Source organism: Lagopus leucura, unplaced genomic scaffold, assembly GCF_019238085.1.
Source record: "Lagopus leucura isolate 7727_CA_CO unplaced genomic scaffold, USGS_WTPT01 Super-Scaffold_100053, whole genome shotgun sequence".
Classification (NCBI taxonomy): domain Eukaryota; kingdom Metazoa; phylum Chordata; class Aves; order Galliformes; family Phasianidae; genus Lagopus; species Lagopus leucura.
In genome coordinates, this window is record NW_024962299.1 from 1,842,049 (window position 1) to 1,865,456 (window position 23,408).

Sequence of the window (23,408 nt, forward strand, 5' to 3'; positions counted from 1 at the left end):
ATTTATGTTCTCACACTGTTGCTTGCTTAAAGCCCAGAACAGGTTTTGCTCTGTAAAACACTCATAATGTGAAATCATTCCATTCCAACTGCAATACCAATCATAAAGCAGGAAGGTGCTCAGAGCTCAGCTCGGTTCCTACCTGCCCATCCTGCCCAACGTGCACTTGATGTATCTGCAGGTTTCCCTGTAAGACAAAAAGCATTGACAATTAACAAGCTGTGAATCCAGAAAACTGCTCACTCATGAAAAAAGCCCGTTTCTCATCTCATTATCAGACCACTTCAATATTAAGGATATCTACTAATTGAGGAAACATTTCTGAGGGCTATCTTGGCAATTCAGATACGCTTCAATGCTCAGTGCTTTAACCACAGAGGATCAACAGACTTCTGTTATAAAAAAAGCAAGGAGGGTTTTCAGCACCAGCAAGTTTTCCTAGGATTGTTCTTTTTCCATATACACACATGTAAGTGCCAATGTAAGTCAAAGCCTTACTGAACTAGAATCAGTTGTGTAAGACTTATCAGCACAGGACGCTGCCAGAAAGTCACTGTCTGTGCTAACAGGTTTTTGTTTCACCAATATTTGATGCCAAAGGCCAGCACAGTTCTGTTACAGGAACTGCAGCCATTGCAACAAACTGAATAACATCAAGTGCTTCGAAGGGATCTGCAGCCACAAAGTCTAGAAGTGAAAGAAGAATGGTAACAAAGGGAAGCTTTCACCCATATGCTCAGGGATGCCCTGTTAAATGCACAAGGACAAAGCGAAAACCTGCTGCCCTAACACCAAGAAGGACATTGCTTTCAGGAAAACAAATTAGTTCTTTGATTTCCCTATTTTCTACATTTTCTTTTACTGGCAACACTTCCTCTTCTCTTCTTTTTTTTGTTTTTTTTTGAAGCTGCATACGTTGCAATAAACTTAAAACCAGATGTCTGCATCTGTCACAGACCAACATAACCCTTCACTCTCTCACACCCAACAGCTCCCAGCCCATGGATGCAGGCATTTAAACCTCAGCATCGATTATAACTGGACACGATGAATGGCTTTTTTCTTTTCCAGCAGCTTTTACACCAATGGTGCACACTCCAGAACTGTCTCAAACTCACTGCAGCACATTCTGATCCTTCCTTGCTGCTCCCTCGGTCTGAAGAACTTTATCAGGAACACTGCCTTTAACTGTAATATTTATGTAGTATTTATCATAATATTTACCTTTCAATACCTCCCTGTGTCATCAGTATTCCTCTATACCAACAGTGGTTTAAAGAATTTTTATTTGGATGCTTTGGAAATGGATTCAACTAACCCACAAAAAGGTACGGCTATGAGGAAATCATATACAGTAAATACTGCAGTCAGTATTTACTCTTAACCTTATTTTGCTATTGCTTCCTCACGTAAACAAAGTCTGAGAGCAGAAGAAATAAGACAGCAGCCCCTGCAGTTATGAGTTTCTATACGTGCTTAAATAACCAACAGTTTCCCCACTCAGTTGCACGGAGCAGCTGCAGTGGTGCTTTTGCCTGAGTGGAAAACAAAGCCCAAACTGGAGGGTTCAGTACTGGATTTCTCCGTTTCCCTTCTATCATTCCATTTTTATGGAAAAAATTATGAAGTGCAAATAGCGCAGCGCCAGATTGCTGGATGCGTAAGGAAGGTAAATTCACTTCAGTCTGGAATGTATCTTCACGAGATGAAGTCTGACTACTCTCCAGACTCCTGCTGAAGAGTTTACACAATTAAAGACACAGCATTCCCAACACAGTCAGTTTGCACACCTACTGAATGCTGCCTCTCCTCAAGGAGGATGCAAGCACCCAACCTAGGTTCCCTATAATGCTCCGAGTACCCAGCTCCATCTCCAACAAAGACCATTTAGCACAGTCATGGACATCTCACACAGGCTCCCACATCAGGGCCCCACGTTGTACCCACGTGTACCCAAAGCTTTGGCTCACCTCGCTGTCCTGCGTGATTTGGACCTGCTCGCCTTGAGGAACCTGGGCTATGTGGAGATGGCCCTGCGGGATCCACAACAAAAGAAAACACCAGGAAGCATCAGAAGGAAACCAAAACTAGAGCAAGAAACTACTTGTTTGGATTGAATGCAGTTAAAACATTCATAATTGTAGGTGGAAGAAAAAGACTTCTCCAATGGAAAACATTTAAGATTGCTTTAGCTTAAGTGTACCCATATTTTGCCATCTTTCAGTCATTCCTTTTCACATCAGAGGAAAAGAAAATGGGCATAATAATAAAAAAAGTACATTTATATAGTACATTTCTCTACAAAGGAAGAACCTGCAATTGTGACTGATACACGGGACTAACAGGAGTTGGTAGAGAGGCATTAGCTCTCCCAAACCGATGAGTTCAAAATAAGAAACCCATTTAAAGGCCTTGGAAACTCAGTTCTTCAAAGAGCTACGACAAAACTACTCACACATTGTCTCTAAAAGGTTATTTTAAAATCACATGCATTTTGTCACTAGCCAAGTTACGGCGAGGCACGCTGCCATGCTAACAGCAACCTCTCAAGCTGCTATAAACTGGCATAAAGTTAGCAATTCCAGTGCAGCTACACTGGCTTGTGTTAGCTGAGAATCTGCCCTAGGGGCTTTAATAAGGTTAATGCTCAGTGTGGCTGGCCACACCACCCCTGCAGAATGGCATCATGCCTATCATTTGACTGAAACATGGTTAAGAGGCTGGAAGGAATTCCTTGTGCATCCTCACCAGCCCAGAGAGGTCTTTGCCCCCGTGATTTACCTGGAGGGAGATTGGATTCTAAATAACCTACTTGGGAGTTTATAAGGCTTTGTGTTCATTTTAATATGCCTGCATGAGACAGAGATTAAAGATAATCATTTGGAATTCTGTCAAAGGCTCTTCTTATTTTATAACACAAGAACAATTGCATGTGATTTTCAAAGAAACACAGATCCCTCTATTTCAAACAGTTTCATTTCCTTTGGAAGGAAACCATCTATTTATAGGGAGAAAAAACATACTGAAAGTATCACTCTGACAATAGAGACTGTATATAAAATTAGAGCAGAGCCCAGTCCACGTCAAGATTAGAATCAGTTTCCCTCCTTAACACTGAGCTCTCAGGGCTCCCAGGGAAAAGCAAGGAACATTTAGAAGATCCATTTACAGCATTTTCAAACAAGCAATCCTTTCTGCCTGGGGAAGGGGGGAGGAGGGGGGAAGAAGGTGACTTTATTTGCCTTTGTATCTCATAGCATTCCAAAACAGAACTGCTCACTCATCTTCTGCAGATACAGAGCTGGCCTTCAAGGACAGCCTCTTCAGTTTGTTTGTGAATTCCACCAAAACCTTTCTGAATCTTAACTCTTAAAGCTTACAGACATTCAGGAAATCCCCAGCATTCAGTTCAACACTGATTTGCTTTACATCCACACAGTATAAATGACTACTGTGACAGTAATGACTCTCAGCCTCATGTGCTTCATTCCTTAGAATTAAAAAAGCAACACCATCTTCATCTGCTTCATATCCCTCCCTACATGCCAGGCAAATTATGACCATGTTTCAATTGTGGGTATTAGTTGATTTTTCTCCCAGATTGCACAACAATTACTTAAAAGATGATTGGCAGATCCAGATAGTTTTTTTAACGAAGTAAACTTTCACCACTCAGATCCACAAACATAACTATTTTGTCCACTGCATCCCTGTCTTTCACGTCATTCTCCTTCTACTTTGTCTTTCAAGGCTTTAAAGTACTCTTTAACGATCAACTGACACAAAAAGCAACCAAGGTGTGTTCCTTCAAGTATACAGGGAAAAACCAAGAGACAAAGAACCTTACCATGTTATCTTGTGAGCTTATGACCAAAGTGAGATGAAAGTTCCTCTGTCTGCCACCTCTCTCACTTGAGTACTGACAGAAGTATTGGCCAAAGAAACCTCATTATCCTACCCAAACTCTTCTCTGCAGTGGCACTGACCAAAACCCTTGCAACAGGCACACCAGTGGGTATTATGGGCTGCCATGCTGCTCAGTAGCTCTTCAGATTCCTGCAGCCTGGTTTCTATGGACAGAGGGTTTACATCATCGCACAGGTCTGTACACATCTCTGCCATTCAGTCCTGCTCTGTGCTTCTACGCTGCCCACAGGCCCACACTCAAGGCTTCTGGGTACCTTAAAATCATGAACACAGCCAGTGAAAAAGCCTTAGAAAAAGGTTTATGCCTTTTATGAGAGTGCATAAAAGCTGCAAAACCCAAAGTTTCTGAAAGCTAATGGCAGGTGGACTGCATGCATTGCATCCTCAGGTTTCTACAGCAGAGTGGACGTGCAGACGTAATTTACTACTTCTGAATGTTGCATATCAGAAACCACATGTGTGAGAAACGCTGCACCATCCATCTTTTCATTGTTTTCTTCCTTTCTTACATATAATTTAAAGAAAAAAATGATTGTTGCAGTTAAACCGTGGCACACAGGAGCTGAACTAAGGTATGTTTGGTCAGAATACACAAATCTTGTCTAAAAAAAAAAAATTGTTGTCTGAGCTTTGATAGCAGTCTTGCAGTCAAAAAATGTCAATATTTATAACTTCTGCTTATATACATGTATCTAAATGAATACACATGTAACAGTTCGGCCAACAGATGTTCAAAAATGCCTGAGAATGCAGTCATACTTGAAAATAAATGAAGCTATGATTCTGTGAATCACATAAATGCATTTTTGTTTCGAAAGTCATAGTTAGAACTATTACTTTAGGGTGAATGGTACAGGCTGTAAGACTGCTGTTAGTATTATGGGAACAAATGCAAGCAAAGGGCCGGGCAGAGACTTGACTTCTCAATTCTAGATAGAATCACAGACTGGCCTGGGTTGCAAAGGAGCACAATGCTCATCCAGTTCCAACCCCCTGCTGTGTGCAGGTCGCCAACCAGCAGCCCAGGCTGCCCAGAGCCACATCCAGCCTGGCCTTGAATGCCTGCAGGGATGGGGCATCCACAGCCTCCTTGGGCAACCTGTGCCAGTGCCTCACCACCCTCTGTGTGAAAAACTTCCTCCTAATACCCAACCTAAACCTCCCATCTCCATTTAAAACCATTCCCCTTGTCCCGTCACCATCCACCCTCATAAAGAGCCGTTCCCCCTCCTGTTTAAACGCTCCCTTCAAGTACAGGAAGGCCGCAATCAGGTCTCCCCAGAACCTTCTCTTCTCCAAGCTAAATAAGCCCAGTTCCCTCAACCTTTCTTCATAGGAGATACAGAAATGAATGCATATTTATCTGCAATGATTTTGTGAGCAAGTCCTGCATGGATTGGATATTCTTGCCAATAACTCTTTACATAAGCCTTCAATGTTTATTTTCTGAAAGTCACCCTTGCTAAATGACAATGAGTCATTACAAACAATAAGAAAAATTAAATTTCAGTTGAAGCAAAGTTTATATTAACGTGGATTATCTAAACAGAGCAAGTTAGAAAAGGCTGAATACATACTACTTGGACTTGTCCATCTTCTCCTATTTGGTGGATCTGAACCTGCTGGGCGTTGGCCAGTGCGTAGTGCAGTGCCTGTGGTTGGTTCTGCTGGATCTCATTTGAAGCTGACACTGAGCTCTGAGGACCCTCTGAAAGAGACACAAATCTACCTTTGTTACATCTGTGTATCTCACGCCAGCAGCCGTGCAACAAAGCATTCTTAAAAACAGAGGAATACAAGGAAGCAGACGCAGATCATCTCCACGTTAATGATTTTGTGCACATCGTTGCTCGTTTGCTACAAATTTCAATGGAGCCCCAAATGCTGTTTTGTCTCTGTGAAAGCATACATTTAAAAAGCATCTTTTGAATCTAGATTGAGAGATCTGCAAAGGTCAAATGACAGGCAAAGCACATAGACTTGCTATGCAGCTGAACACTACAGGACCTGGTTGGTTCCTTCTGCTCGCTGTGACAGCCACCAGGAAACTCAGCAGTAGATTTTACCTGACCAACCTGCATTACAAGCTGACAGACATTCATTTTCTTGGTTTTCCACCTTCATGGAAAAGATCCTCAAACATAAGAGGCAAGTAAACGAGCTAGAATTAGATCATAATACACAACCACTCAAATACCATCATTCCTTGAAACCTGAAGTTTTTATGCATGTGGTGGTCAATAATAACACAGTAATGTTAATAATTCCATACCAGAAGGGTGTAACGGAATACAAGGGAGCAGGGGCAATCTGAGAGGAGATGTCACTACAGGGAAATGGCACCAGACAGTGCATCCCCATTGGGAAGAGCCCTGAAAGGTCCCCATGTTGCAGAGATGAGTAAGATTCTGCACGAGTCCCAGCTTCTTTTCCTTTCTCCCTACATCTGAGACGACTATGAGAACAGCACTGTCATAACAGGCTCTTTAAATAATGTATTTGAAGAAAGGCTTTTCTATATACAGTGCTTCTACAATCAGTGTAATGGTTTTCTTTTGCTACGCTACAAAAATATTATCAGACAAAATCTTTGAAGCAGCAAGTTTGTTTTACAACATCTTTTCCAGAGTATTTATTGCTCTCACAACGACTTTTACGCTACATGGGAACATAAAACACATTAACATTTAACACACAGTAGCATTCATACTATAAGGCTTTCAAACCCTTCAAGTGGAGGAAGCCGTAATAAAAATATTTAAGAAGTGCTGTCATTCTACTTCTGCTGTAGATAATTTTCTTACAAGATGTTATGAATTGTTTAAATAAAGGCTGGCAGGGCCTCATCCTGCTCAGAGATGGCTGATGTAGTATGTTTTTAAGCACAACCAATGTAACAGGAAGCTGGTTTTTGTAAGTTTTTCATACTTCTCCTTAATAGCCCGAGATTAGCCTGAGAACAGAATGCTGCTTTCACAAGACTGAGCTTTATTCAATCATACAAAAATTTTAATGGAAATGTCCTTTAATAAAATCATCCATTTGGTGTTCTTCTTTCATCGTGCCTGCAAATGTTTGTGGAAGAAGACAACTTTGAGCCCAAGTCAGAACATGGGGATTGGAAACGAATTCAATGCCACCAAGCTTGTATTTATTTCTTTGCTGAAAAGTTCAGTTGTTTAATAACCAAACAGCTGTAATTATGTCAACAATCCGCAAATGTGTAACTACAACCAGAACACTAATGGAATAGCTCAGTAAACACAAGTACATGGCTTTGGTACCCATTGGATACCTTGCATTTGATTAGCAGGTAACACCCCAAAATGCATCGCTTCTTAAATGCAGCCCTGTTGGTCACTGTGCAATTCCAGAACCTCCCACAGTGCTGTACAGCACTCAGGACCAGGTTAACCAATTCTGTATGTGGTATGAGAAACTTCAATGGCAGCCAAATAGAGGCACCACGGCCTGGTGCCATGTTATGACACCTGCTCATGCTTTCCATGGTCAGTGGCTTCATCGTCCACTTCAAGTGCTGATTCTGTCCTCCCACTGCCCTGCTGCAAAGCTCAACAGCTGAGTTACAGCCCAACATCAACACAGATGTCCAAAATGAGCCTTCATTTAGGTAAGCATCCATGTACCTATGTATCTTCATATCTACACACTGTACACGCACACACAAGTGTCAAGTACCAATATATTATATGGAAAAATTCATTTTCAACTTTATAAACCATCTTTTGCTCACAGATGCCAGAAGTTAAGCTGTTCAGAAGGGAACAGAAGATAAGGACTGAATGCCATCCTGCTGCATATGCCTTCCACGGCCCATGAAAAGTTTTCGTGTTGACTTCACTGCAACAACCACAGTTGGCTCAATTTTATTTGTTTTGTGATTTTTTTCCCCTTTTTTCCTCTTTGAGAATAAAGAAGAGGATTGAAATGTGTCTAATAACAAAACAGCCTTTATAATCACCACTTCTCTCCAAATATCTGACCAGACAAAAGCAATATTTATCCATTTTAAACATCCCCCATTAAAAACAAACACAAACATGAATAGCACACAGCTTGAATAGAGGATGTGTCAACAGTTATAAATCACCATCATGTAAACTATCTGGCTTTGCATGTACAACTTTGATATGTTAGAGAATCCCTGGCACAGGGAAGCCATACAGCTGAACTCGTGCTGTGCAATGCTTGGACATCAGCTGAGCAGCACACAGCACTGCTACTGAGCACGTTCCTATGGCAATCCCAAAGCACTCTCATGGAGATGAGCTTGGAGCCACCCAGAGAACAGCACTGCTGCCCTGACCATTCCACAGCTGCTTATGCTGTGATACAGGAGGAAAAAAAAAAATGGAAGTACTCCTTCTTCCCTTTAGCATTTGTTTCTTCCTATTCTCCCTGGCCTTTGTATTTATCAGTCGAGCATGCGTTCTCATTCTGGAAGGAAATGGAGGAGGTTTGGATTCTGCAGTCGATGGGATTTCAGCTAAGTCCCCTCACTTGTATGCTGCCTTTCCAAAGTGCTTTGCTTCCTTGTAGGCTCCACATTTCTGCTTACAGCCTAGGATGCGTTTTCTTATCTCCTTGATATGTAGTGCTAGCAAGGAAAGGTTAATGGGCAGATGAAGAAAAGCCCTCTTTAAAAACAAGAAAGGGGGGGCAAAAATACACCATTACCCAGGACTACAACTCTTTCTTGTAAACCATTATCTCAACCTGACTCACCCAGTGCTCAACAGCTTCAGTTTTGCAGAACTGCTTTGAAGATTTGGCCACGCCATCTGTTTTCACATGTGACAACTTGGCACAGCTGAGCACTTGAGCCCAAATCTACATGTAAATCCCAAAGTCATGGCCTAACTAATAATTCCAATATGGAAAACTGTGATAACAGCTTTCACAATCTTAAGAGAAATTAAAAGAAAAGGAGAGAAGGCACTCCGCAGTTAATCCTCCTCTCAAAAAACTCATTCCCTCCTCCCTTCCCTCCACAGACTGCTAACGAATTTAACAAGAGCATCTCTCTAAATTATCATGGCAGCCACGTGCACAACTTCTATCAGAAAAAGGGAGAGACAAAAGCACACATTAAGGAGTAGCACGTTGGCTCAAAGATGAGCAACCCACTGCAATTAATGCCTCAAGTCCAACAACAGGCAATGGAAGAGCCAGAAAAAATAAGGAAACAACTTCTGTCCTCATTTAACAGTCTGCTACAACTTCATGCAAGCCATAAATCTTGTGGATGCTGTCAAGCCGCTCAGTCAATTAAATGTAGACCAATCTTAATAAGCATCCAAGGGGGTGGAGGACAGAGAAGAGGCGCTCACTGGTATCTCCCTACCAGCTTCCTGATCCTAGTCTGCAGCTCAGTTCCTCTTCAGCTCTTAAAACATGAACAGTACACGACAACGAGTGCCAAAAACCTGTGGGGTCCGGGCAAGGACTGTGGGCTCGGCCTTGTGCTCTCTGCAACATTTCCACTGCTAATTTTTCCTTATCGTGAACAGAACAGAGAGGAAATCTGTTATCATTTTCACACGCACAATGCAAATCAAAGCCACACACCATGAGGATTTCTATGCACAAGAAGCAGAAAAAGCCTACAAGTTTGGATGCGTTCAACAAGTGGAGAAGAATTAAGCTCAAGAACAGCAATTCTTCTTGGATGTAAATACTTCCAAGTTATCTGTTACATGTGCAATAACTCAATGCTCATAAAACCCACCAAACCACAGAGCAGATGAGGTTGGAAGAGAACCCTGCAGATCACCTAATCCAATCCCCCTGCTCAAACCAGGCTTGACCACAGCAGTTTGCTCAGGACTGCAACCAGCTGGAGATGGAATCCCTGCAGCCTCGCTGATGCTGTGGTCAACCACCCATAAGATCCCTCGAAAGCAGAGCAGCACAAATCAGGTCACAGGCAGGTGAGTTCCAGACTGCTGTGTTTTATTTTATATTTTAAATGAAGTGAATTAATTGCTTTTAAAAAGCACCTCTGGTAAATCAAGAGCCATAATTCATAGGAGAGGGCGTGCAGCAGAGCAGGAGCCATGCTGATCTGACACTATGTCAAGAACCAACACAAATACTATTTCCAATGATAAAGCTGAAACCAGGACACACATTGAGTTGTTCAACAATTTTTCACTGCCAAACCGAAAAGGATGAAGCCATTCCACACTTCTCACATAGCAACATTCAAGAAACACTGTGATACACATTGAGTTGGACTCCAGGATCTCTGTGGGTCCCTTCCAGTTCAGGATATTCTATTACTCTGCGATTTAACAAAGGAGAATGGTGCTCCTTTACAACATCTGAAGCAAGTGCCAATAACTTTCTGTTGATTTAAACATACACCATTATATGAAGATATAACAGAAAGCCACCTTGCTATTATCAGATCCCAGAGAGAGGTGATGAAAATAACATTACTTCAAGCCAAACAACTGCTTTGGATTTGAGTCTTTTTCTTTTTCTGTTGTACCTTTTCATCCCAACTTGAACATGAACTACAATATATTACAAGCATGTAGTCAGAAAAACACTGCCAAGCTACGGAAAAAGACTTCATTTGGGGAATGTGGAGTTCATTCATTCACACTCAGGTCCTCAAAATCGTATTTAATCATCACTTAATGATTACAGTTATGATAATTAAATCAACACTTAATGAGAACAGCTCAGCTGCATGGCAGACACTATGCATCCACTCAGAATATTTGTTGATAGCAGTGGAGCATCTTCAAAAAGAAGTGTTTTCTGAATGCTATGGGAACATAAAAATCACAGAATCACAGCATGGCCTGGGCTGAAAAGGAGCACAGTGCCCATGTGGTTCCAACCCCCTGCTGTGTGCAGGTCACCAACCAGCAGCCCAGGCTGCCCACAGCCACATCCAGCCTGGCCTTGAATGCCTGCAGGGATGGGGCATCCACAGCCTCCTTGGGCAACCTGTGCCAGTGCCTCACCACACCTCCAAAATGAGCCCTAAAGCTTCCTTAGGAAATGGTGACCATTTTGCTATTAATCAGAAGGTGTTATTCCATGGTTATTCCTAATCCTTTTTTAAGCAATACATGGAGGAATACAAAAAGCTGCCCATTACATACAAAGGGGCATGGAGCAGGTATTATACAGTGAAACCAATCACAGATATTCCTCTGCAGAGCACACCTAGAAGCTGACCTAACAGCCTTGCTAACAATAGTGGGAAAGACAGGTTCTCAAGTAGCTGCATTCCAGACCATTTGAGGCTCACCTTAACTTGCCCCTTGAAACAAACACTACCATAAAAGCTGTCTGGGTTCATATGTAACACTTTAAAAAGCCATACTTGACAGCTATGTTGTCATAACTGTGAAATACAGACCTCCTTTACTTCAGAGCTGTGAAATATTACTTCTCTTTCCTGCTAACTGGCAGCAGGAATTCTGCTATATCCACTATACAGCGTATATAATAAGGAACAGATGTCTGTGAATTATGATGCTGTAATTCCATCGAGGGCTTCCAGAGATGTCAAACCACAAAGACAAAGCCTGAGCAGCTCACAGAGATACCTGCACAGACCAGGATCATTGCAGCAATGACAGTTACCTTTCTGAACAGCATGTGAATCCTCTTCCTTTCTCATCTTCGATTCTTCCCTTCTTCTAACACAGCCCCTTATCCGTCCCACCATCCTACTTTTCCTCCTACCTCTTCTTCCTTCAGGTGAAATCCCACTCCCACCTGCCTTAAGAATGCAATTAGTTTCCCTGAGGACCACCTGGCCCTGAGAAAAGGGCTGTTTTTCTAACACAGCTTTCACAGTGGGTGTGAATGTAGCGGTGAATTCGTCCAACAATCTTTACGGCCTCCCAGAAAACGATGCCAGTGACATTCTTAGCAAGAGCAATATTTTAAAGAAATTAACAAAAAACTCAGAATCCATGGAACATTTTCACGTACCATTACCAAAGGCAGATGTTAATGCTATTGCCAGCTCTCTACTTTTGGCTGCACGGCTTATATACAGTCCTGCAAATGACATGTCAAGATGCCTCGACTGACCTTCACCATGCTTCAGACGTGCAGCCGCCTCTTTGCTACCCAGAAGAGCTGAGACGTGCAGTACAGTGGGAGCCCCAGGATGCACAGAGCACTGGGGAAACACAGGAGATGGGAGGACCAGCTCAAATCCCAGGAGTTACCCCAGGTGCAATTGTGCCCAAGGAACAAGACAACGCTGAGTGGTGTTTGTGGAACTGGGATAGGGCTAAAAGAAAACACCTGGAGGTTTCAGCTTAATGAATGAAACAACCCACAACATATTACTTTATGGCTTTCTGAAGTTAAGAACTCCCTGAATCTGTGCTTATATGTCTCTCCAAAGCTCCCAACCAGGAGATTAAAGATAATATTTTTTAACAATAAATCTCAATGACAGACAAAGCGTATGGCCTAATGAGCAGAGGCCTGTAACAACCCCTCACTACTGTGTTTTTACTCTTAAGGAGACTGAAAATAAAAATCCCATCAACATATATATACAGCTTATGGTTATCATTAGGTTGATTAGTTGTTTTAATTTGAAAATTTTGGATTTGATTCCCAGTTCCAGCACATAAAATTTTCCATTGAAAGCAGATTTTGGCTTTCTTTGCATGAGATACAGTGGTTAGTGTTAACATGCAACCAAAAATTTTATGCAGGCAAATAAACTTGCTTCCTTTTCTTTGGGCTCACTTCCAAAGCACTGGTTTTAATATACGATGTACAAATGTCCCATAACACTGCTTTATATTAAAAGCATGAGCCAGAAACGTCCTATGAGAACACTTCTTAGCTCAGTATTTCTCATTTGTTATTATTATTCATGCCTACACACCTATGTGGAAACACAGAATCGGCTGCAACGTATTTAATTTCTACAGAGGAAAATACTTTATAAGCAAAATTTAGCACGTCCCACTAAATGGTGTGAACACATGGAGGAAGGTTTATTCATTTGACTCCACTCATGAACGTCAGTTGCAAATGAAATGCTTTTACTTACAGTCCATCACGGCAAGTTACCCGTGTGATGCTGCACACTGTGAACTGTTTCAGTTAGCACACAGGATGGACGTTCCCAACCATACCAGTAAAGTTCAGAGAACACACAAATCACCAAAGGCAACTCTCTCATGGAATGGGATGTGCTACGCTTTCTTTCCTGACAAGTCCATATTTTACAACTTCTTTAGAGACAGTTTCCCTTCTCCCTCTCCTTTTGGTGTACAAACACACCTCTCATTTCCTTTCTTGAGTCAGCAGTACGTTCCAATCAGTGGTTTTACAGCCACAGTTTGTAGAAGCAATAGATGTTCTTGCTACCTGAGACTGACTACAGTATGAGCCCCAGGAGGCCACCAAAGGCTCTACATACACCAGAAGGTGGCTGGATTGCATTGAATCTACAATGATTTAACTATGAGTGGCTGCCTCCAATTACTAAACGAACACTGCAGTCACTTCTCAAGGAGCACTGCAGAAATATGCTGGTAGTGTAATGAGTAACGGAGAGCTCTCCTTGCCAAAGATAAACAGTACTAAAAAAATAATAATACAAAATCCACTAAAAAAAAACAGAGAGGAAGATTGTCTCAATTTATATTTCTTATTTAAAAAAATCAAATTTGCAGGTACAGTGTGCACCAGTCACAGCTATACCTTAAGAAAAAAAATCTGCAATGTGATGGAACATGCAGCAGCAACAGCAAAGAAGCAGAGCCCTAGGCTACAGCAAGTGAGGGCTTGCTCAAACGCAACAGCCATAGACACAGGAACAAAAGAAGCTGCTTACCTTCAGAAGGCCTCAGGTACACAGGAGCTACCAGCAAAATACCCTCACCTCCACTGCCAACCCTTAAATGAGGGCTGGGAAGGGGTGGATCCTGGCTCCAGCCCTTCCATCACTCAGGTTCACTGCACACACCTGAGCTCCCCTAGGCTGGCCCTGCTTTCTCACCAGGTGCTCAATCACTGCTTCAAGCTGTGACTTAGCACTGCCACCGCACCTGTGCAAGGTATATTGAAAGACAATTGCAGATACAAAGATTAAAAAAAACAAAAGTGGTTCTTTACCTGAACCACTGTAAGATGACGACGAAGGCGTTCTCCTGGAGAAGCTTTTCACAGCCAGACTCTGCCCCCGCTGCTTCCGCCTCCAGGCTGTTCGGCACTTGGAGTCTATGCTCTGCTTGATTCGATACCAGTCAGATTCTGAGATCCCAAATTTATAAAAGAGATGACCTGTAATTACAGAGAAACACAAAGGGATGGCACCCAGCTCAAATCCCTGTTTTCAGGAACACACAGCGCTGATGGACGCTGCCACGCACACACTGGGCAAACAAGGAGCTGAACGACTCAGAACAGCCTAAAGAAAAACAGTGAGAGTTAGAAACACACCAAAGCTGTACAGCAGGATGATTTCAGCAGCAGCTTCAACAATATTCACAAAATTAAATGTGCACAGTTGTGTATTTAGAAGCATCGCTACCATGTTTCCAAATGTACGCTTCTACCCATGGAAACTGCATCGAACACAAGCAATATGGCAACAGAAGGATCCAGCTCTCCTAAGCCCAAACTGGAGAAAGCTTTATTTATTGCTGATAGTGCTCACAACGTGTGCATGATAAGCATGGGGTCGCATAAAGCTGCATGTAAAACAACCTCTTAAAACTCAACGCGGGATTCAATAGAATCCAATAAAAACACAGCACAGAATTCAAATCTGAAAGCGTTACTACTGTTATGGAGTCATTTAAAGAGCCACATTCTGCACTTCCCAGCATCTGGTGCTAAGTTGCCAAACTCTTATAAAAACACCATGTTGACGACTTGTGAGTTGGACCGTTGGAGTATTTTGAAACAAAGCTGATACAGATGGAGTCCCACTGCCAACACAAACCACATTCGTTAGCATCTGCAAACTCTGCCATCGAAGTGGAAGCCTAATTGTACAAAGAAGCAGTGCAAAAATACTCGTCAGGCTCCAAAAAATACTCATTTCAACATCTGGACAAACAGATGAAAAATTGAGAAGGAAACCTGTCGTACATGGTAGCTTTTTCAAGGCACTTCTCACACCATTTTGCTGTAACCTTACAGCAGTTTACATCTTGCTAAAGCACTCTGAACTGGGGGTGTCTGACTGGATGCTAAAGGAAATTTATAACCCAGAACTGCAGAAAAAAGCACTTCAAAAAGCGAAGAAGTGAAGCCAACATTTCCAAACTGTGATGTAAACCAGAACCATCCGAGCATTCACCAATCATTGCAATTTCAGTACTTCTGAACTTCTCAGATTTAGATCTGCAATAGTTAAAAGCCAACCCAAAGCTGCAGTATTTGGTTTCGGTCAACGTGGCTGTGCTTGAAGGAGCTCTTAAAATTCTTGTACTCTTTTTGTATTAATTGCTTGCCATGCCCAGCACAATAAAACCATCTTTTCAACCTACTGTGTTTACAAATTTACAGCCCAGGAGGATCCTGAGGTACGTAAGTGATTACACTCAAGCTGCTGTACAGCCCTTTGAACAATGCATGTCTTTTCCTGCAAGAGAAATGAAGGTGACAGCAGCAAAATGCCAGGCTTGCACAGACTAAGAGCTCTGTGCTCTCCTTTGCATTATAACAGAGCCCTCAGAATCTGAAATTCACAGGTGCTGATCTAACGTGCTCAAGGGGAATGTTGTATCCCTTCAGACATCATCACTTTCCATTTGTTTTCTGATTACTTTAGTACAGATTTGTTCAAAAAGCCACTCGAACACACAGGAGGAAAGCACTGGCATCAAGAATTTGGTTCCAAAGCACTCTACAAAGCTGAGGATTGATGACCAGCGAGTGACAGGGCCATGTTATTCAAAATTGCTTTACAGCCCCTCTCTGTGTCTCCAAAACAAGGGTGGGAGTAGGGAAGGAGGAAAACCGATTGAAATTATCATCTGCTGCTGTGCAACAGTTTCCTTTCCATGGGTGTCAGCAAAAGGAAAGCACATACTGTACTGTAAATAGTGAGACCACACTTTGGAGTGCAATCTATTACCAATACGCGCTACACGGAGAAATGGGTTTATAAATCTTTGCAGCAATGTCCAATAAAAATAGTTGTGTTTTAACTCTTGGTATGACCTCAGCTGTCAGTGCACACAGAGCAGTTGTGTTGTCCTGCATAACACGGCCGTGTGCTGTGATTATTTTGAACAAATGTCTGTATTTTGTTCATCAAGACATTTTAATGACTATCATCTCGTGTGCTGCTGTTAGAGAAATGACTGCATTGACTGCAGGTCTGAGAAAACTCACAGTACAGCAGTCCAGCCAGAGATTTTAACTCTTATGGTGTCAGTATGGCACATTCCAGGACGTCTCTTTGTTTCAACAGAAATCAAAAGCAAAATCATTTATGACAAGAGCCTCAATGAGCTGTTTGCATTAGGAGAGCTTAAGAAAGACGATGGGCAGAGGTGAGACATAAAGCATTCCAGAAGCTGCTCTGTGGACAGAAGACAAGAAACATTTGGCTTACTGACTGCAAAAGTTAATTAAAGTGACAAGAAATGGTCACAAAAAATTGGATAGAGGGACCACTGCCTTCATGGAGAGAACACGACAACAGAGGAAAGCAGGGAAGACAGAAGACAAGCTGAGGGTATAGTGAGAAAAGCAGATTTGGGACTGGAGAGACTGTCACAGCCGGGTGTATTTCTCTTCCCTTATCCACAGAATTCCAACCTAGCCAGCCAAAGGCATAAAACTGGTGCAGGTGACACAACCATTGCATGCACACAACTGTGTGCTCAGCCACAGTGACTGCACCTGCAAATTGGGCATAGCAAATCAGCCCTTAAGCACCCAGATAGCTGACATCAAGGTTGCATGAATTACAGATGTACAAATCCATCTCCTTGGTACTCCAGCTCTAAGCGTTACCCTAATCACAGGTCTTTAGCAACTGCCCCAGAGCTGCCTGCTGATGGCTGAACAAGGACTAAATGCAAGTGACAGCGGGGTGTTTCTGAAGTGCACATGGACATATAAATATGATTTACCCCTAGCAGAGAGATACGACTCGAGAACATGTGCAAGCAATACCAGAGAAAGTAAGCGTGCTGCCTCGCTGCTCTCTTCCATAAGGGATCACATGCAGGAGAGCTCTCAGCCCAGCGGCTCGCACTGCGTATGTCAAATGCCAGAAAAGAAGTATGAAAGGCAGGAATAAAGTGAGAGGCTGCACATGAGACCTTTAACTTGGGGAAGCCCTTATTGGGAAGGACAGCAGTGCTTCGGTGAGAGGAGATGTGACCCCTCAGAATGCTTGCTAGTCAAAAGCAGCACGAAGTGCCGTAATTTGCGAGCAGCACGGCTTCCCTGAGCCACATCACAGCCCTGATCGAAACATTTAGCCACATCCAGCAGTGTAAGTCAGCACTTTGGCAAAAAGACAACGGCATTTTGGAAGAGAGATGCACTCAGAGCAGCGAAGGAAAGGACTCGGATCGCCTGAGAGGGGCTTTGGAGGTCTTTTCTCCAGGACAAGAGATGGCTGCTGGTAACATTCAGAACAAAAGGATGTGCTTGTTTTGAAATGCTAAGAGTGCAGAGCTTGCTTTCTTGGAGAACCTCACCTCCCAAATCAAGCTTTATAAAACTTCATCCAGCAAAAGGAGGACAGCATGCACACCCTGGCAAAATTCAGCAAGTCAGCATGTAAAGCAGCAGGTGCATCACTACAGCTACTGCTCCACTTATGAGGACACATTTACAGAGGTTCATACAGAACTAAAAGACACCACAACACAAAGTCCCAGGACGCTTTTTGTGCACCATAGAATAAATCTTTTTGTTGCTCATCTAAGGAAAAAAAAAAACAATGGGAAAGATGGTAAATATGTGGTACGAACAGAAAAGTTGTCAGCAGCGATGTCTGAAATGACCACACATTCCCACACTTTTGGGCAGTGAATGTACAAAATGTTCGGGGGGTTGAGAATCTTTCACAGGGGGGAAAAGCAGAAATAACGAAGGAAAAAAAGAATGAAAACAATGCTCCTGAGAAAGTAATCCTCTCTTTCTTAAAGGTCAGAAGTCAGGCAGCAGACAAAGCAACCCGCAGAAAACACTAAATTGTAACAAAATTTAATTAAGAACAAATTGAGGAGGAAGAAAAGACGTTTGTAATATCAAAACCAGACACGAAATATTCCACTGACAAAATCTGCCTCTGAAAAAACAAACTTCATGTCAACAGCTCACATTTAGATCCTGAACGTTGCGCTGCTTCCCGTTCTCCACAAACACCAGATTTGCTTGCAGAATTAAAAGGCAAATCAATTGCATCCACGGAGCTGGCAGGACTCCTTTTGCTGCCCTTTATCCTGGGATGGCACAGATTTGTCCTCTTCTATTGTTGCACTTTGAAAGGCTGCAGGGAAAGCGTTACCCCGGAGCACACAGAGCTGCTCCCATCCACGTGCGATCCAAGCAGGCAGACCTGGTGAACTGTTCTTTCCACTTTCAATTTCAATACGATTTTTCAAGCCTGCCCTTTTAACGAGGGTTCAAATTCGGTCTAATTTCAGATTCAAGTGATTGAATCGATCCACAGAATCTTTCTTAAGAAAACAAGGGCTGCTGATTTTGCCTGCACACAGTCACGCAAGAACCTTAAAACTCAAATATTAAAATCAGACTGAAGTGTTGTTGAAATCTCAACTCTTAAAAGCAAGTTCCACTGTCAGCTCTCAAAGAGAACAAACGTCCTGCTTCCCTCAGTGCAGAAGACACGGTTTAAGAGGATTTGTGCAAATAAGGTCCCATGACAAATAGATTATTCTACTGCACTCTTCAGTTAAGTTATAATAATACATAAGAGCTGAAATTACACATTAATCAAATTCCTTTCTGCGTGGACAACAGGAACCCTACCTACAGATCTCATTGAGGATATCATCTTCGATGACCTTCCGACAAAGTGCAAAGCTGCTGATTTCAGAGCTGTATTACAGCAAATAGCCATACAGCATTCACCCACAGCCGGGAAATTAAGTCTGACGTGACAAGAGAACAAGGGAATTCCTAAATATCATTAAGGACATCAATGTAAAGAGAGGAATGTTTGAGGTAAACATTCCAGATGTGAAAAACCAGAGTGAGTCATTGCTTTGAAATAGAAACGTGTGATTATACAGTGCAGGGAATGAGGACTAACGTCGGGGACACCAAAAATACACTCCTTCCAGGTGTGCATTGCTCAGCAGAACTGCGCTAGCTTCCAGATGCCACTGTGCTCCGGGGTTACATAAATACACATGTGAGCCCATTGAGGAACTAAATATGTATTCCTATTGCTTTACAAGGCAGCTGGGACAGAAGCGGGCTGGCAGACAGCGAGCTGTGCAGGCTGAGCTGACCTCAGCCACACAGTGCCCCTCTCTGCTCCCCACAGCACAGTAATGCAGCTCTAATAATTAATTACATGCGTCCCAATGGCCCCGAACTCTACCAGAGCTGGGGAACGAGATGGGTTGTGCTTTAGGATGAGAATCTCTCAAACGCAAATGGAAGCAACATGTTTTTAGCTATGTCAAGGAAACTACCGCTTCAAAACGATGTTATCTCAGCTGCTAAAACAAAGCCGAGTTCAAATGAAGTCTCTGGCTGGTAGGAATCCTTTTTTGGGATCAAAGGGGTGTGCTGTAATATGCCAACGTTAGGGAAAGGCAGAGGAATTGTTCAACTAGTCAGCAAGTAATTATGAAATGCTAATTACAGCGTTAAGACAACGTACAGACTACAATTGTATGTGGCTCGAACATGGAGGAACAGGGAAGAAAGTTTCCACCTGTAACGTCAGTCTGCCACATTTAAGGAGGAAAAAAAATAATCAGGAAACAACATTTAACAGCATAAAAAGCATCTGCCTGTAGAGGCTCGTGTTTAAACCCTGACTGAAGTGAGAGCACCGAGGTGCAGCTGCAGATCACTGCTGGTTGGATCCCAGCAGAACCACGGCCACAGGGAGCATCTGCATTTGTCCTGAGCACCCCTAGGCACAGATCCTGTATGAGCCCTTCTGCAAGTGCTTGCCAGATGGCATCGTTTTGCTGTGGGTAAGGACAGGTTTGCATTTTATTTGTTATTTTTTCCTGTTTTGGGGGGTTTCGTTTCTTTTTGGTTTGGTTAGCTCAGCCCAAAAGGCGTGAGATTCCTCACTCAGTTCTTATTGCCTTTTATTTTAAGGAATGCAAAGCTGTCGGAACTATAAAGCATTCTGAGACCTAAAGCATACATGACAATAGGAAGCACGGAGGGATGCTAATGCTGATGTTTTACACCAACAACTACTATCGTGTTCTTCAAAAGAATAATTAATATAACTTGAATGCCAGCTGCTGGCTCCCACCTACCCAAATAGCTAACACATCACTGTAGTTTAATAAGAGTTAATTGGTCAGAATATCTCATTAATATTTATTCTAAATACTTGTTGGCTTTTTCCAGTGTAACACAGAGCCAGTGGGAACATGAAATTAAAAAACACCCAGATCTGAAGGATCAACCTTGGTCTGCAAGTTTTCATTGCAAGTTTTAAGAACAGTATATACAGATATATATCTATATATGCACACATATTTTAGCATCTGTAACCTCAAAGTGTAGGGAATGAGGACTAACATTGGGGACACCAAAAATACACTCCTTCCAGGTGTGCATCCAATGCAGGCTGTTCACCAATGCAAGACCTCCTGCAGTCATACAAACACACACACACACACCTTACCACCTGCCTGCTAACCCTCCTTGCCTGCTTCTAATTGCTGTACCAACAGCAGAACCTGTTTGATTTACTCAAGACAGCCATCAGCACGCAAATGATGACATCTAGTGGAGCAGCGAATGCACCAGCCTGGTGAGGAGGGCAGCACACATCCCTCGTGCACCACTGCTGCATTTCCATCACTGCTGCTCAGGGTTTGTGGGGTGCACAACCAGGATCTGCTGCCACGTGGGAGGGGCACAATCTCTGAGTGCAAGGGAGTTGTTCCTCCTTGCACACTTGAAGGGATTTTCATGCCGTGTGTTTGATCACAGTGCTCTGATGGTGAACAATATTAACAGCTGGTAATATGTAACCATCTAATCATAGAATGGTCCGGGTTGCAAAGGAGCACAATGCTGATCCAGTTCCAACCCCCTGCTGTGTGCAGGTCACCAACCAGCAGCCCAGGCTGCCCGCAGCCACATCCAGCCTGGCCTTGAATGCCTGCAGGGCTGGGGCATCCACAGCCTCCTTGGGCAACCTGTGCCAGTGCCTCACCACCCTCTGAGTGAAAAACTTCCTCCTATCATATCCAACCTAAACCTCCCCTGTCTCATTTAAAACCATTCCCCCTTGTTCTATCACCATTCACCGTCACAAACAGACATATCCCCTCCTGTTTAATAACCAGATTGTAATTATCAAGAATATTAAGTGTCTAACTCCTTAATTAAGTTTAACTCCAAATGAACTAACCCAACAAGAAAATAATTCCAGACCAAATCAGAGGGTTTACACTCTGAATATACTCTGCTGTCTCCCTGCTACTCTTCCCCAGTTACATGAAAGCTACCCCACAGTGACAACACAAAATACAACCACGTCTATTTTCCCCCAGCTTTGAAAGAAAACAGATTCCCAGGGCTGAAAAACATCATCTCACCAATGTGAAGGCGCAGCAAATGAAACAAAATACTTTGGGGAATTTAAAAATAAAATAAAATAAAATAAAATAAAATAAAATACCCCACAACAGAAGATCTGTGATCTATGTTCATTTCCTCCCAGAATGTATATATTCATGCAACATTTGGGTCGCAGGACGAAAGTGAAATTGCACATTTCATATATCTGTAGCTGAAAATCGCAATGGCAGCGTTCCATACAGACTGTACAAACGTTTTCATCTGAAACATCTTCACGAAGATTAGGACCTCAAGGACACCAACCCCGTCCCTACCAATTCCCCTTCCAAATCAAAAGCCTCACGCGCTCACCTTCCTGCACAATAAAAATGCACACGTGCTTTTGAAGCTTCCAACACGTTCACCTTCCATTTTGGCACATTCCAAATGTCAGGGTTCATTTCTGATCAGACTGAGCAAGCAAAGATCCTCCTATTCCTTTTAGTCCCCCTTTGGGAGAGCTGCTCCCGCACGGCACATCAACTTTCATTCTGCTTTGGAGCAGAACGTACCTGGGTATACGACGCGTTTATTGCCAAGGGATCGATTTACAGGTTGAAATCAAAGCCCGATACTGAAAACAAATGGAATCACCCAATTTGAAGCAATAACGCGTGATCGAAATGAACGGCTCTGATGTGAAGGAGCCGCGGCCAACAATCACACATCAGGTCATTTCTGATCTCCGCAGCTTGAAAGAGAAATTGATTAAACAGCCGTTTGTTTTTTTACACGGCAGCACAATTCAACCCGACAGAACCCGCAGTAAAACCGATGGAAAAAAGAAAAGCAGAGGGCTTTGCTTTCAGCCCCCCCCTCCTGAGCCACCCCGTTACATAACCCCTCGCCGCGGTGCCTCAGGATCCCATCTGGATGGCAGTCACTGCCCCACGTGCCGCCAAGAAAAACTCGCTTAGGAATCAACAACGAGAATTTCTCCCCTTCCGAAGGAGTTTGTGGCTTTGGAAAGGGCTGGCATGACAGAAACCTGAACGCTGCGGGAATTTATTTACATTTTACTTGCAGTCTGCTTGAGGCATCTCCCCATAGCGCTTTTTAACCCTTAGGAAACGAAGGAGAGAAAGTTCAAAGGGAGGGAGGAAAAACCCCACAACTTTCTGGAATGCTGTTTATGAGATGTTGAGGACTCTCAGATCCCAGCAAACGCGGCCGTGAGCCATCCAGGGCGGTGTGTGTTATGGCTGTGCTGACCCACCTGCTCTTGCTCTCACCATCTCAGGGATCAGATACGTTACAGCTCTCACTGCTCGTCTCTTTTAAAACCACACTGCAAAAGTACAGTTTTCTCATTCGACAGTCTTTGATAGTAATATTACTTCTCCTCTAAAGGCTGCTGAAAGTTTGTCAGTGGAACTTATCTGAAAAAAGATGCTGGATATTGAATTATCAAAGGTAACTCCACCAAATTATTTATATAAATATAAATATAAATATAAACATAAACATAAATATAAATATAAATATATATTTATATTATATAATATATGTTATATTATATAATATAATACATATATTATATAATAATAATATATTATTTATATTATATATATAAATATATTTATATATATGTAATATAAATAATATATTATTATATAATATATTTATTATATAATAATATATTTTATTATTTATTATATATATAATTATATATATTTATTATTATATTATAT

At 42.4% G+C, this 23,408-nt stretch overlaps 1 protein-coding gene across 6 annotated transcripts in view; it reads right to left on the bottom strand.

Annotated features, from left to right (window-relative positions):
* LOC122187967 (BTG3 associated nuclear protein) overlaps positions 1-23,408 on the bottom strand; it is a 127,126-nt gene that overhangs the window by 58,170 nt on the left and 45,548 nt on the right. For 3 of the 6 annotated variants that reach the window (XM_042885891.1, XM_042885889.1, XM_042885886.1), the window contains 4 exons: positions 14,065-14,232; positions 5,505-5,635; positions 1,971-2,033; positions 143-187 (listed from right to left, as the gene is read on the bottom strand). In XM_042885891.1, coding sequence (XP_042741825.1) covers positions 143-187; positions 1,971-2,033; positions 5,505-5,635; positions 14,065-14,232 — 407 coding nt within the window. Of the gene's footprint in view, positions 1-142; positions 188-1,970; positions 2,043-5,504; positions 5,636-14,064; positions 14,233-23,408 lie in introns of all 6 variants that reach the window. The other 3 variants (XM_042885888.1, XM_042885887.1, XM_042885885.1) reach the window with 1 other exon arrangement.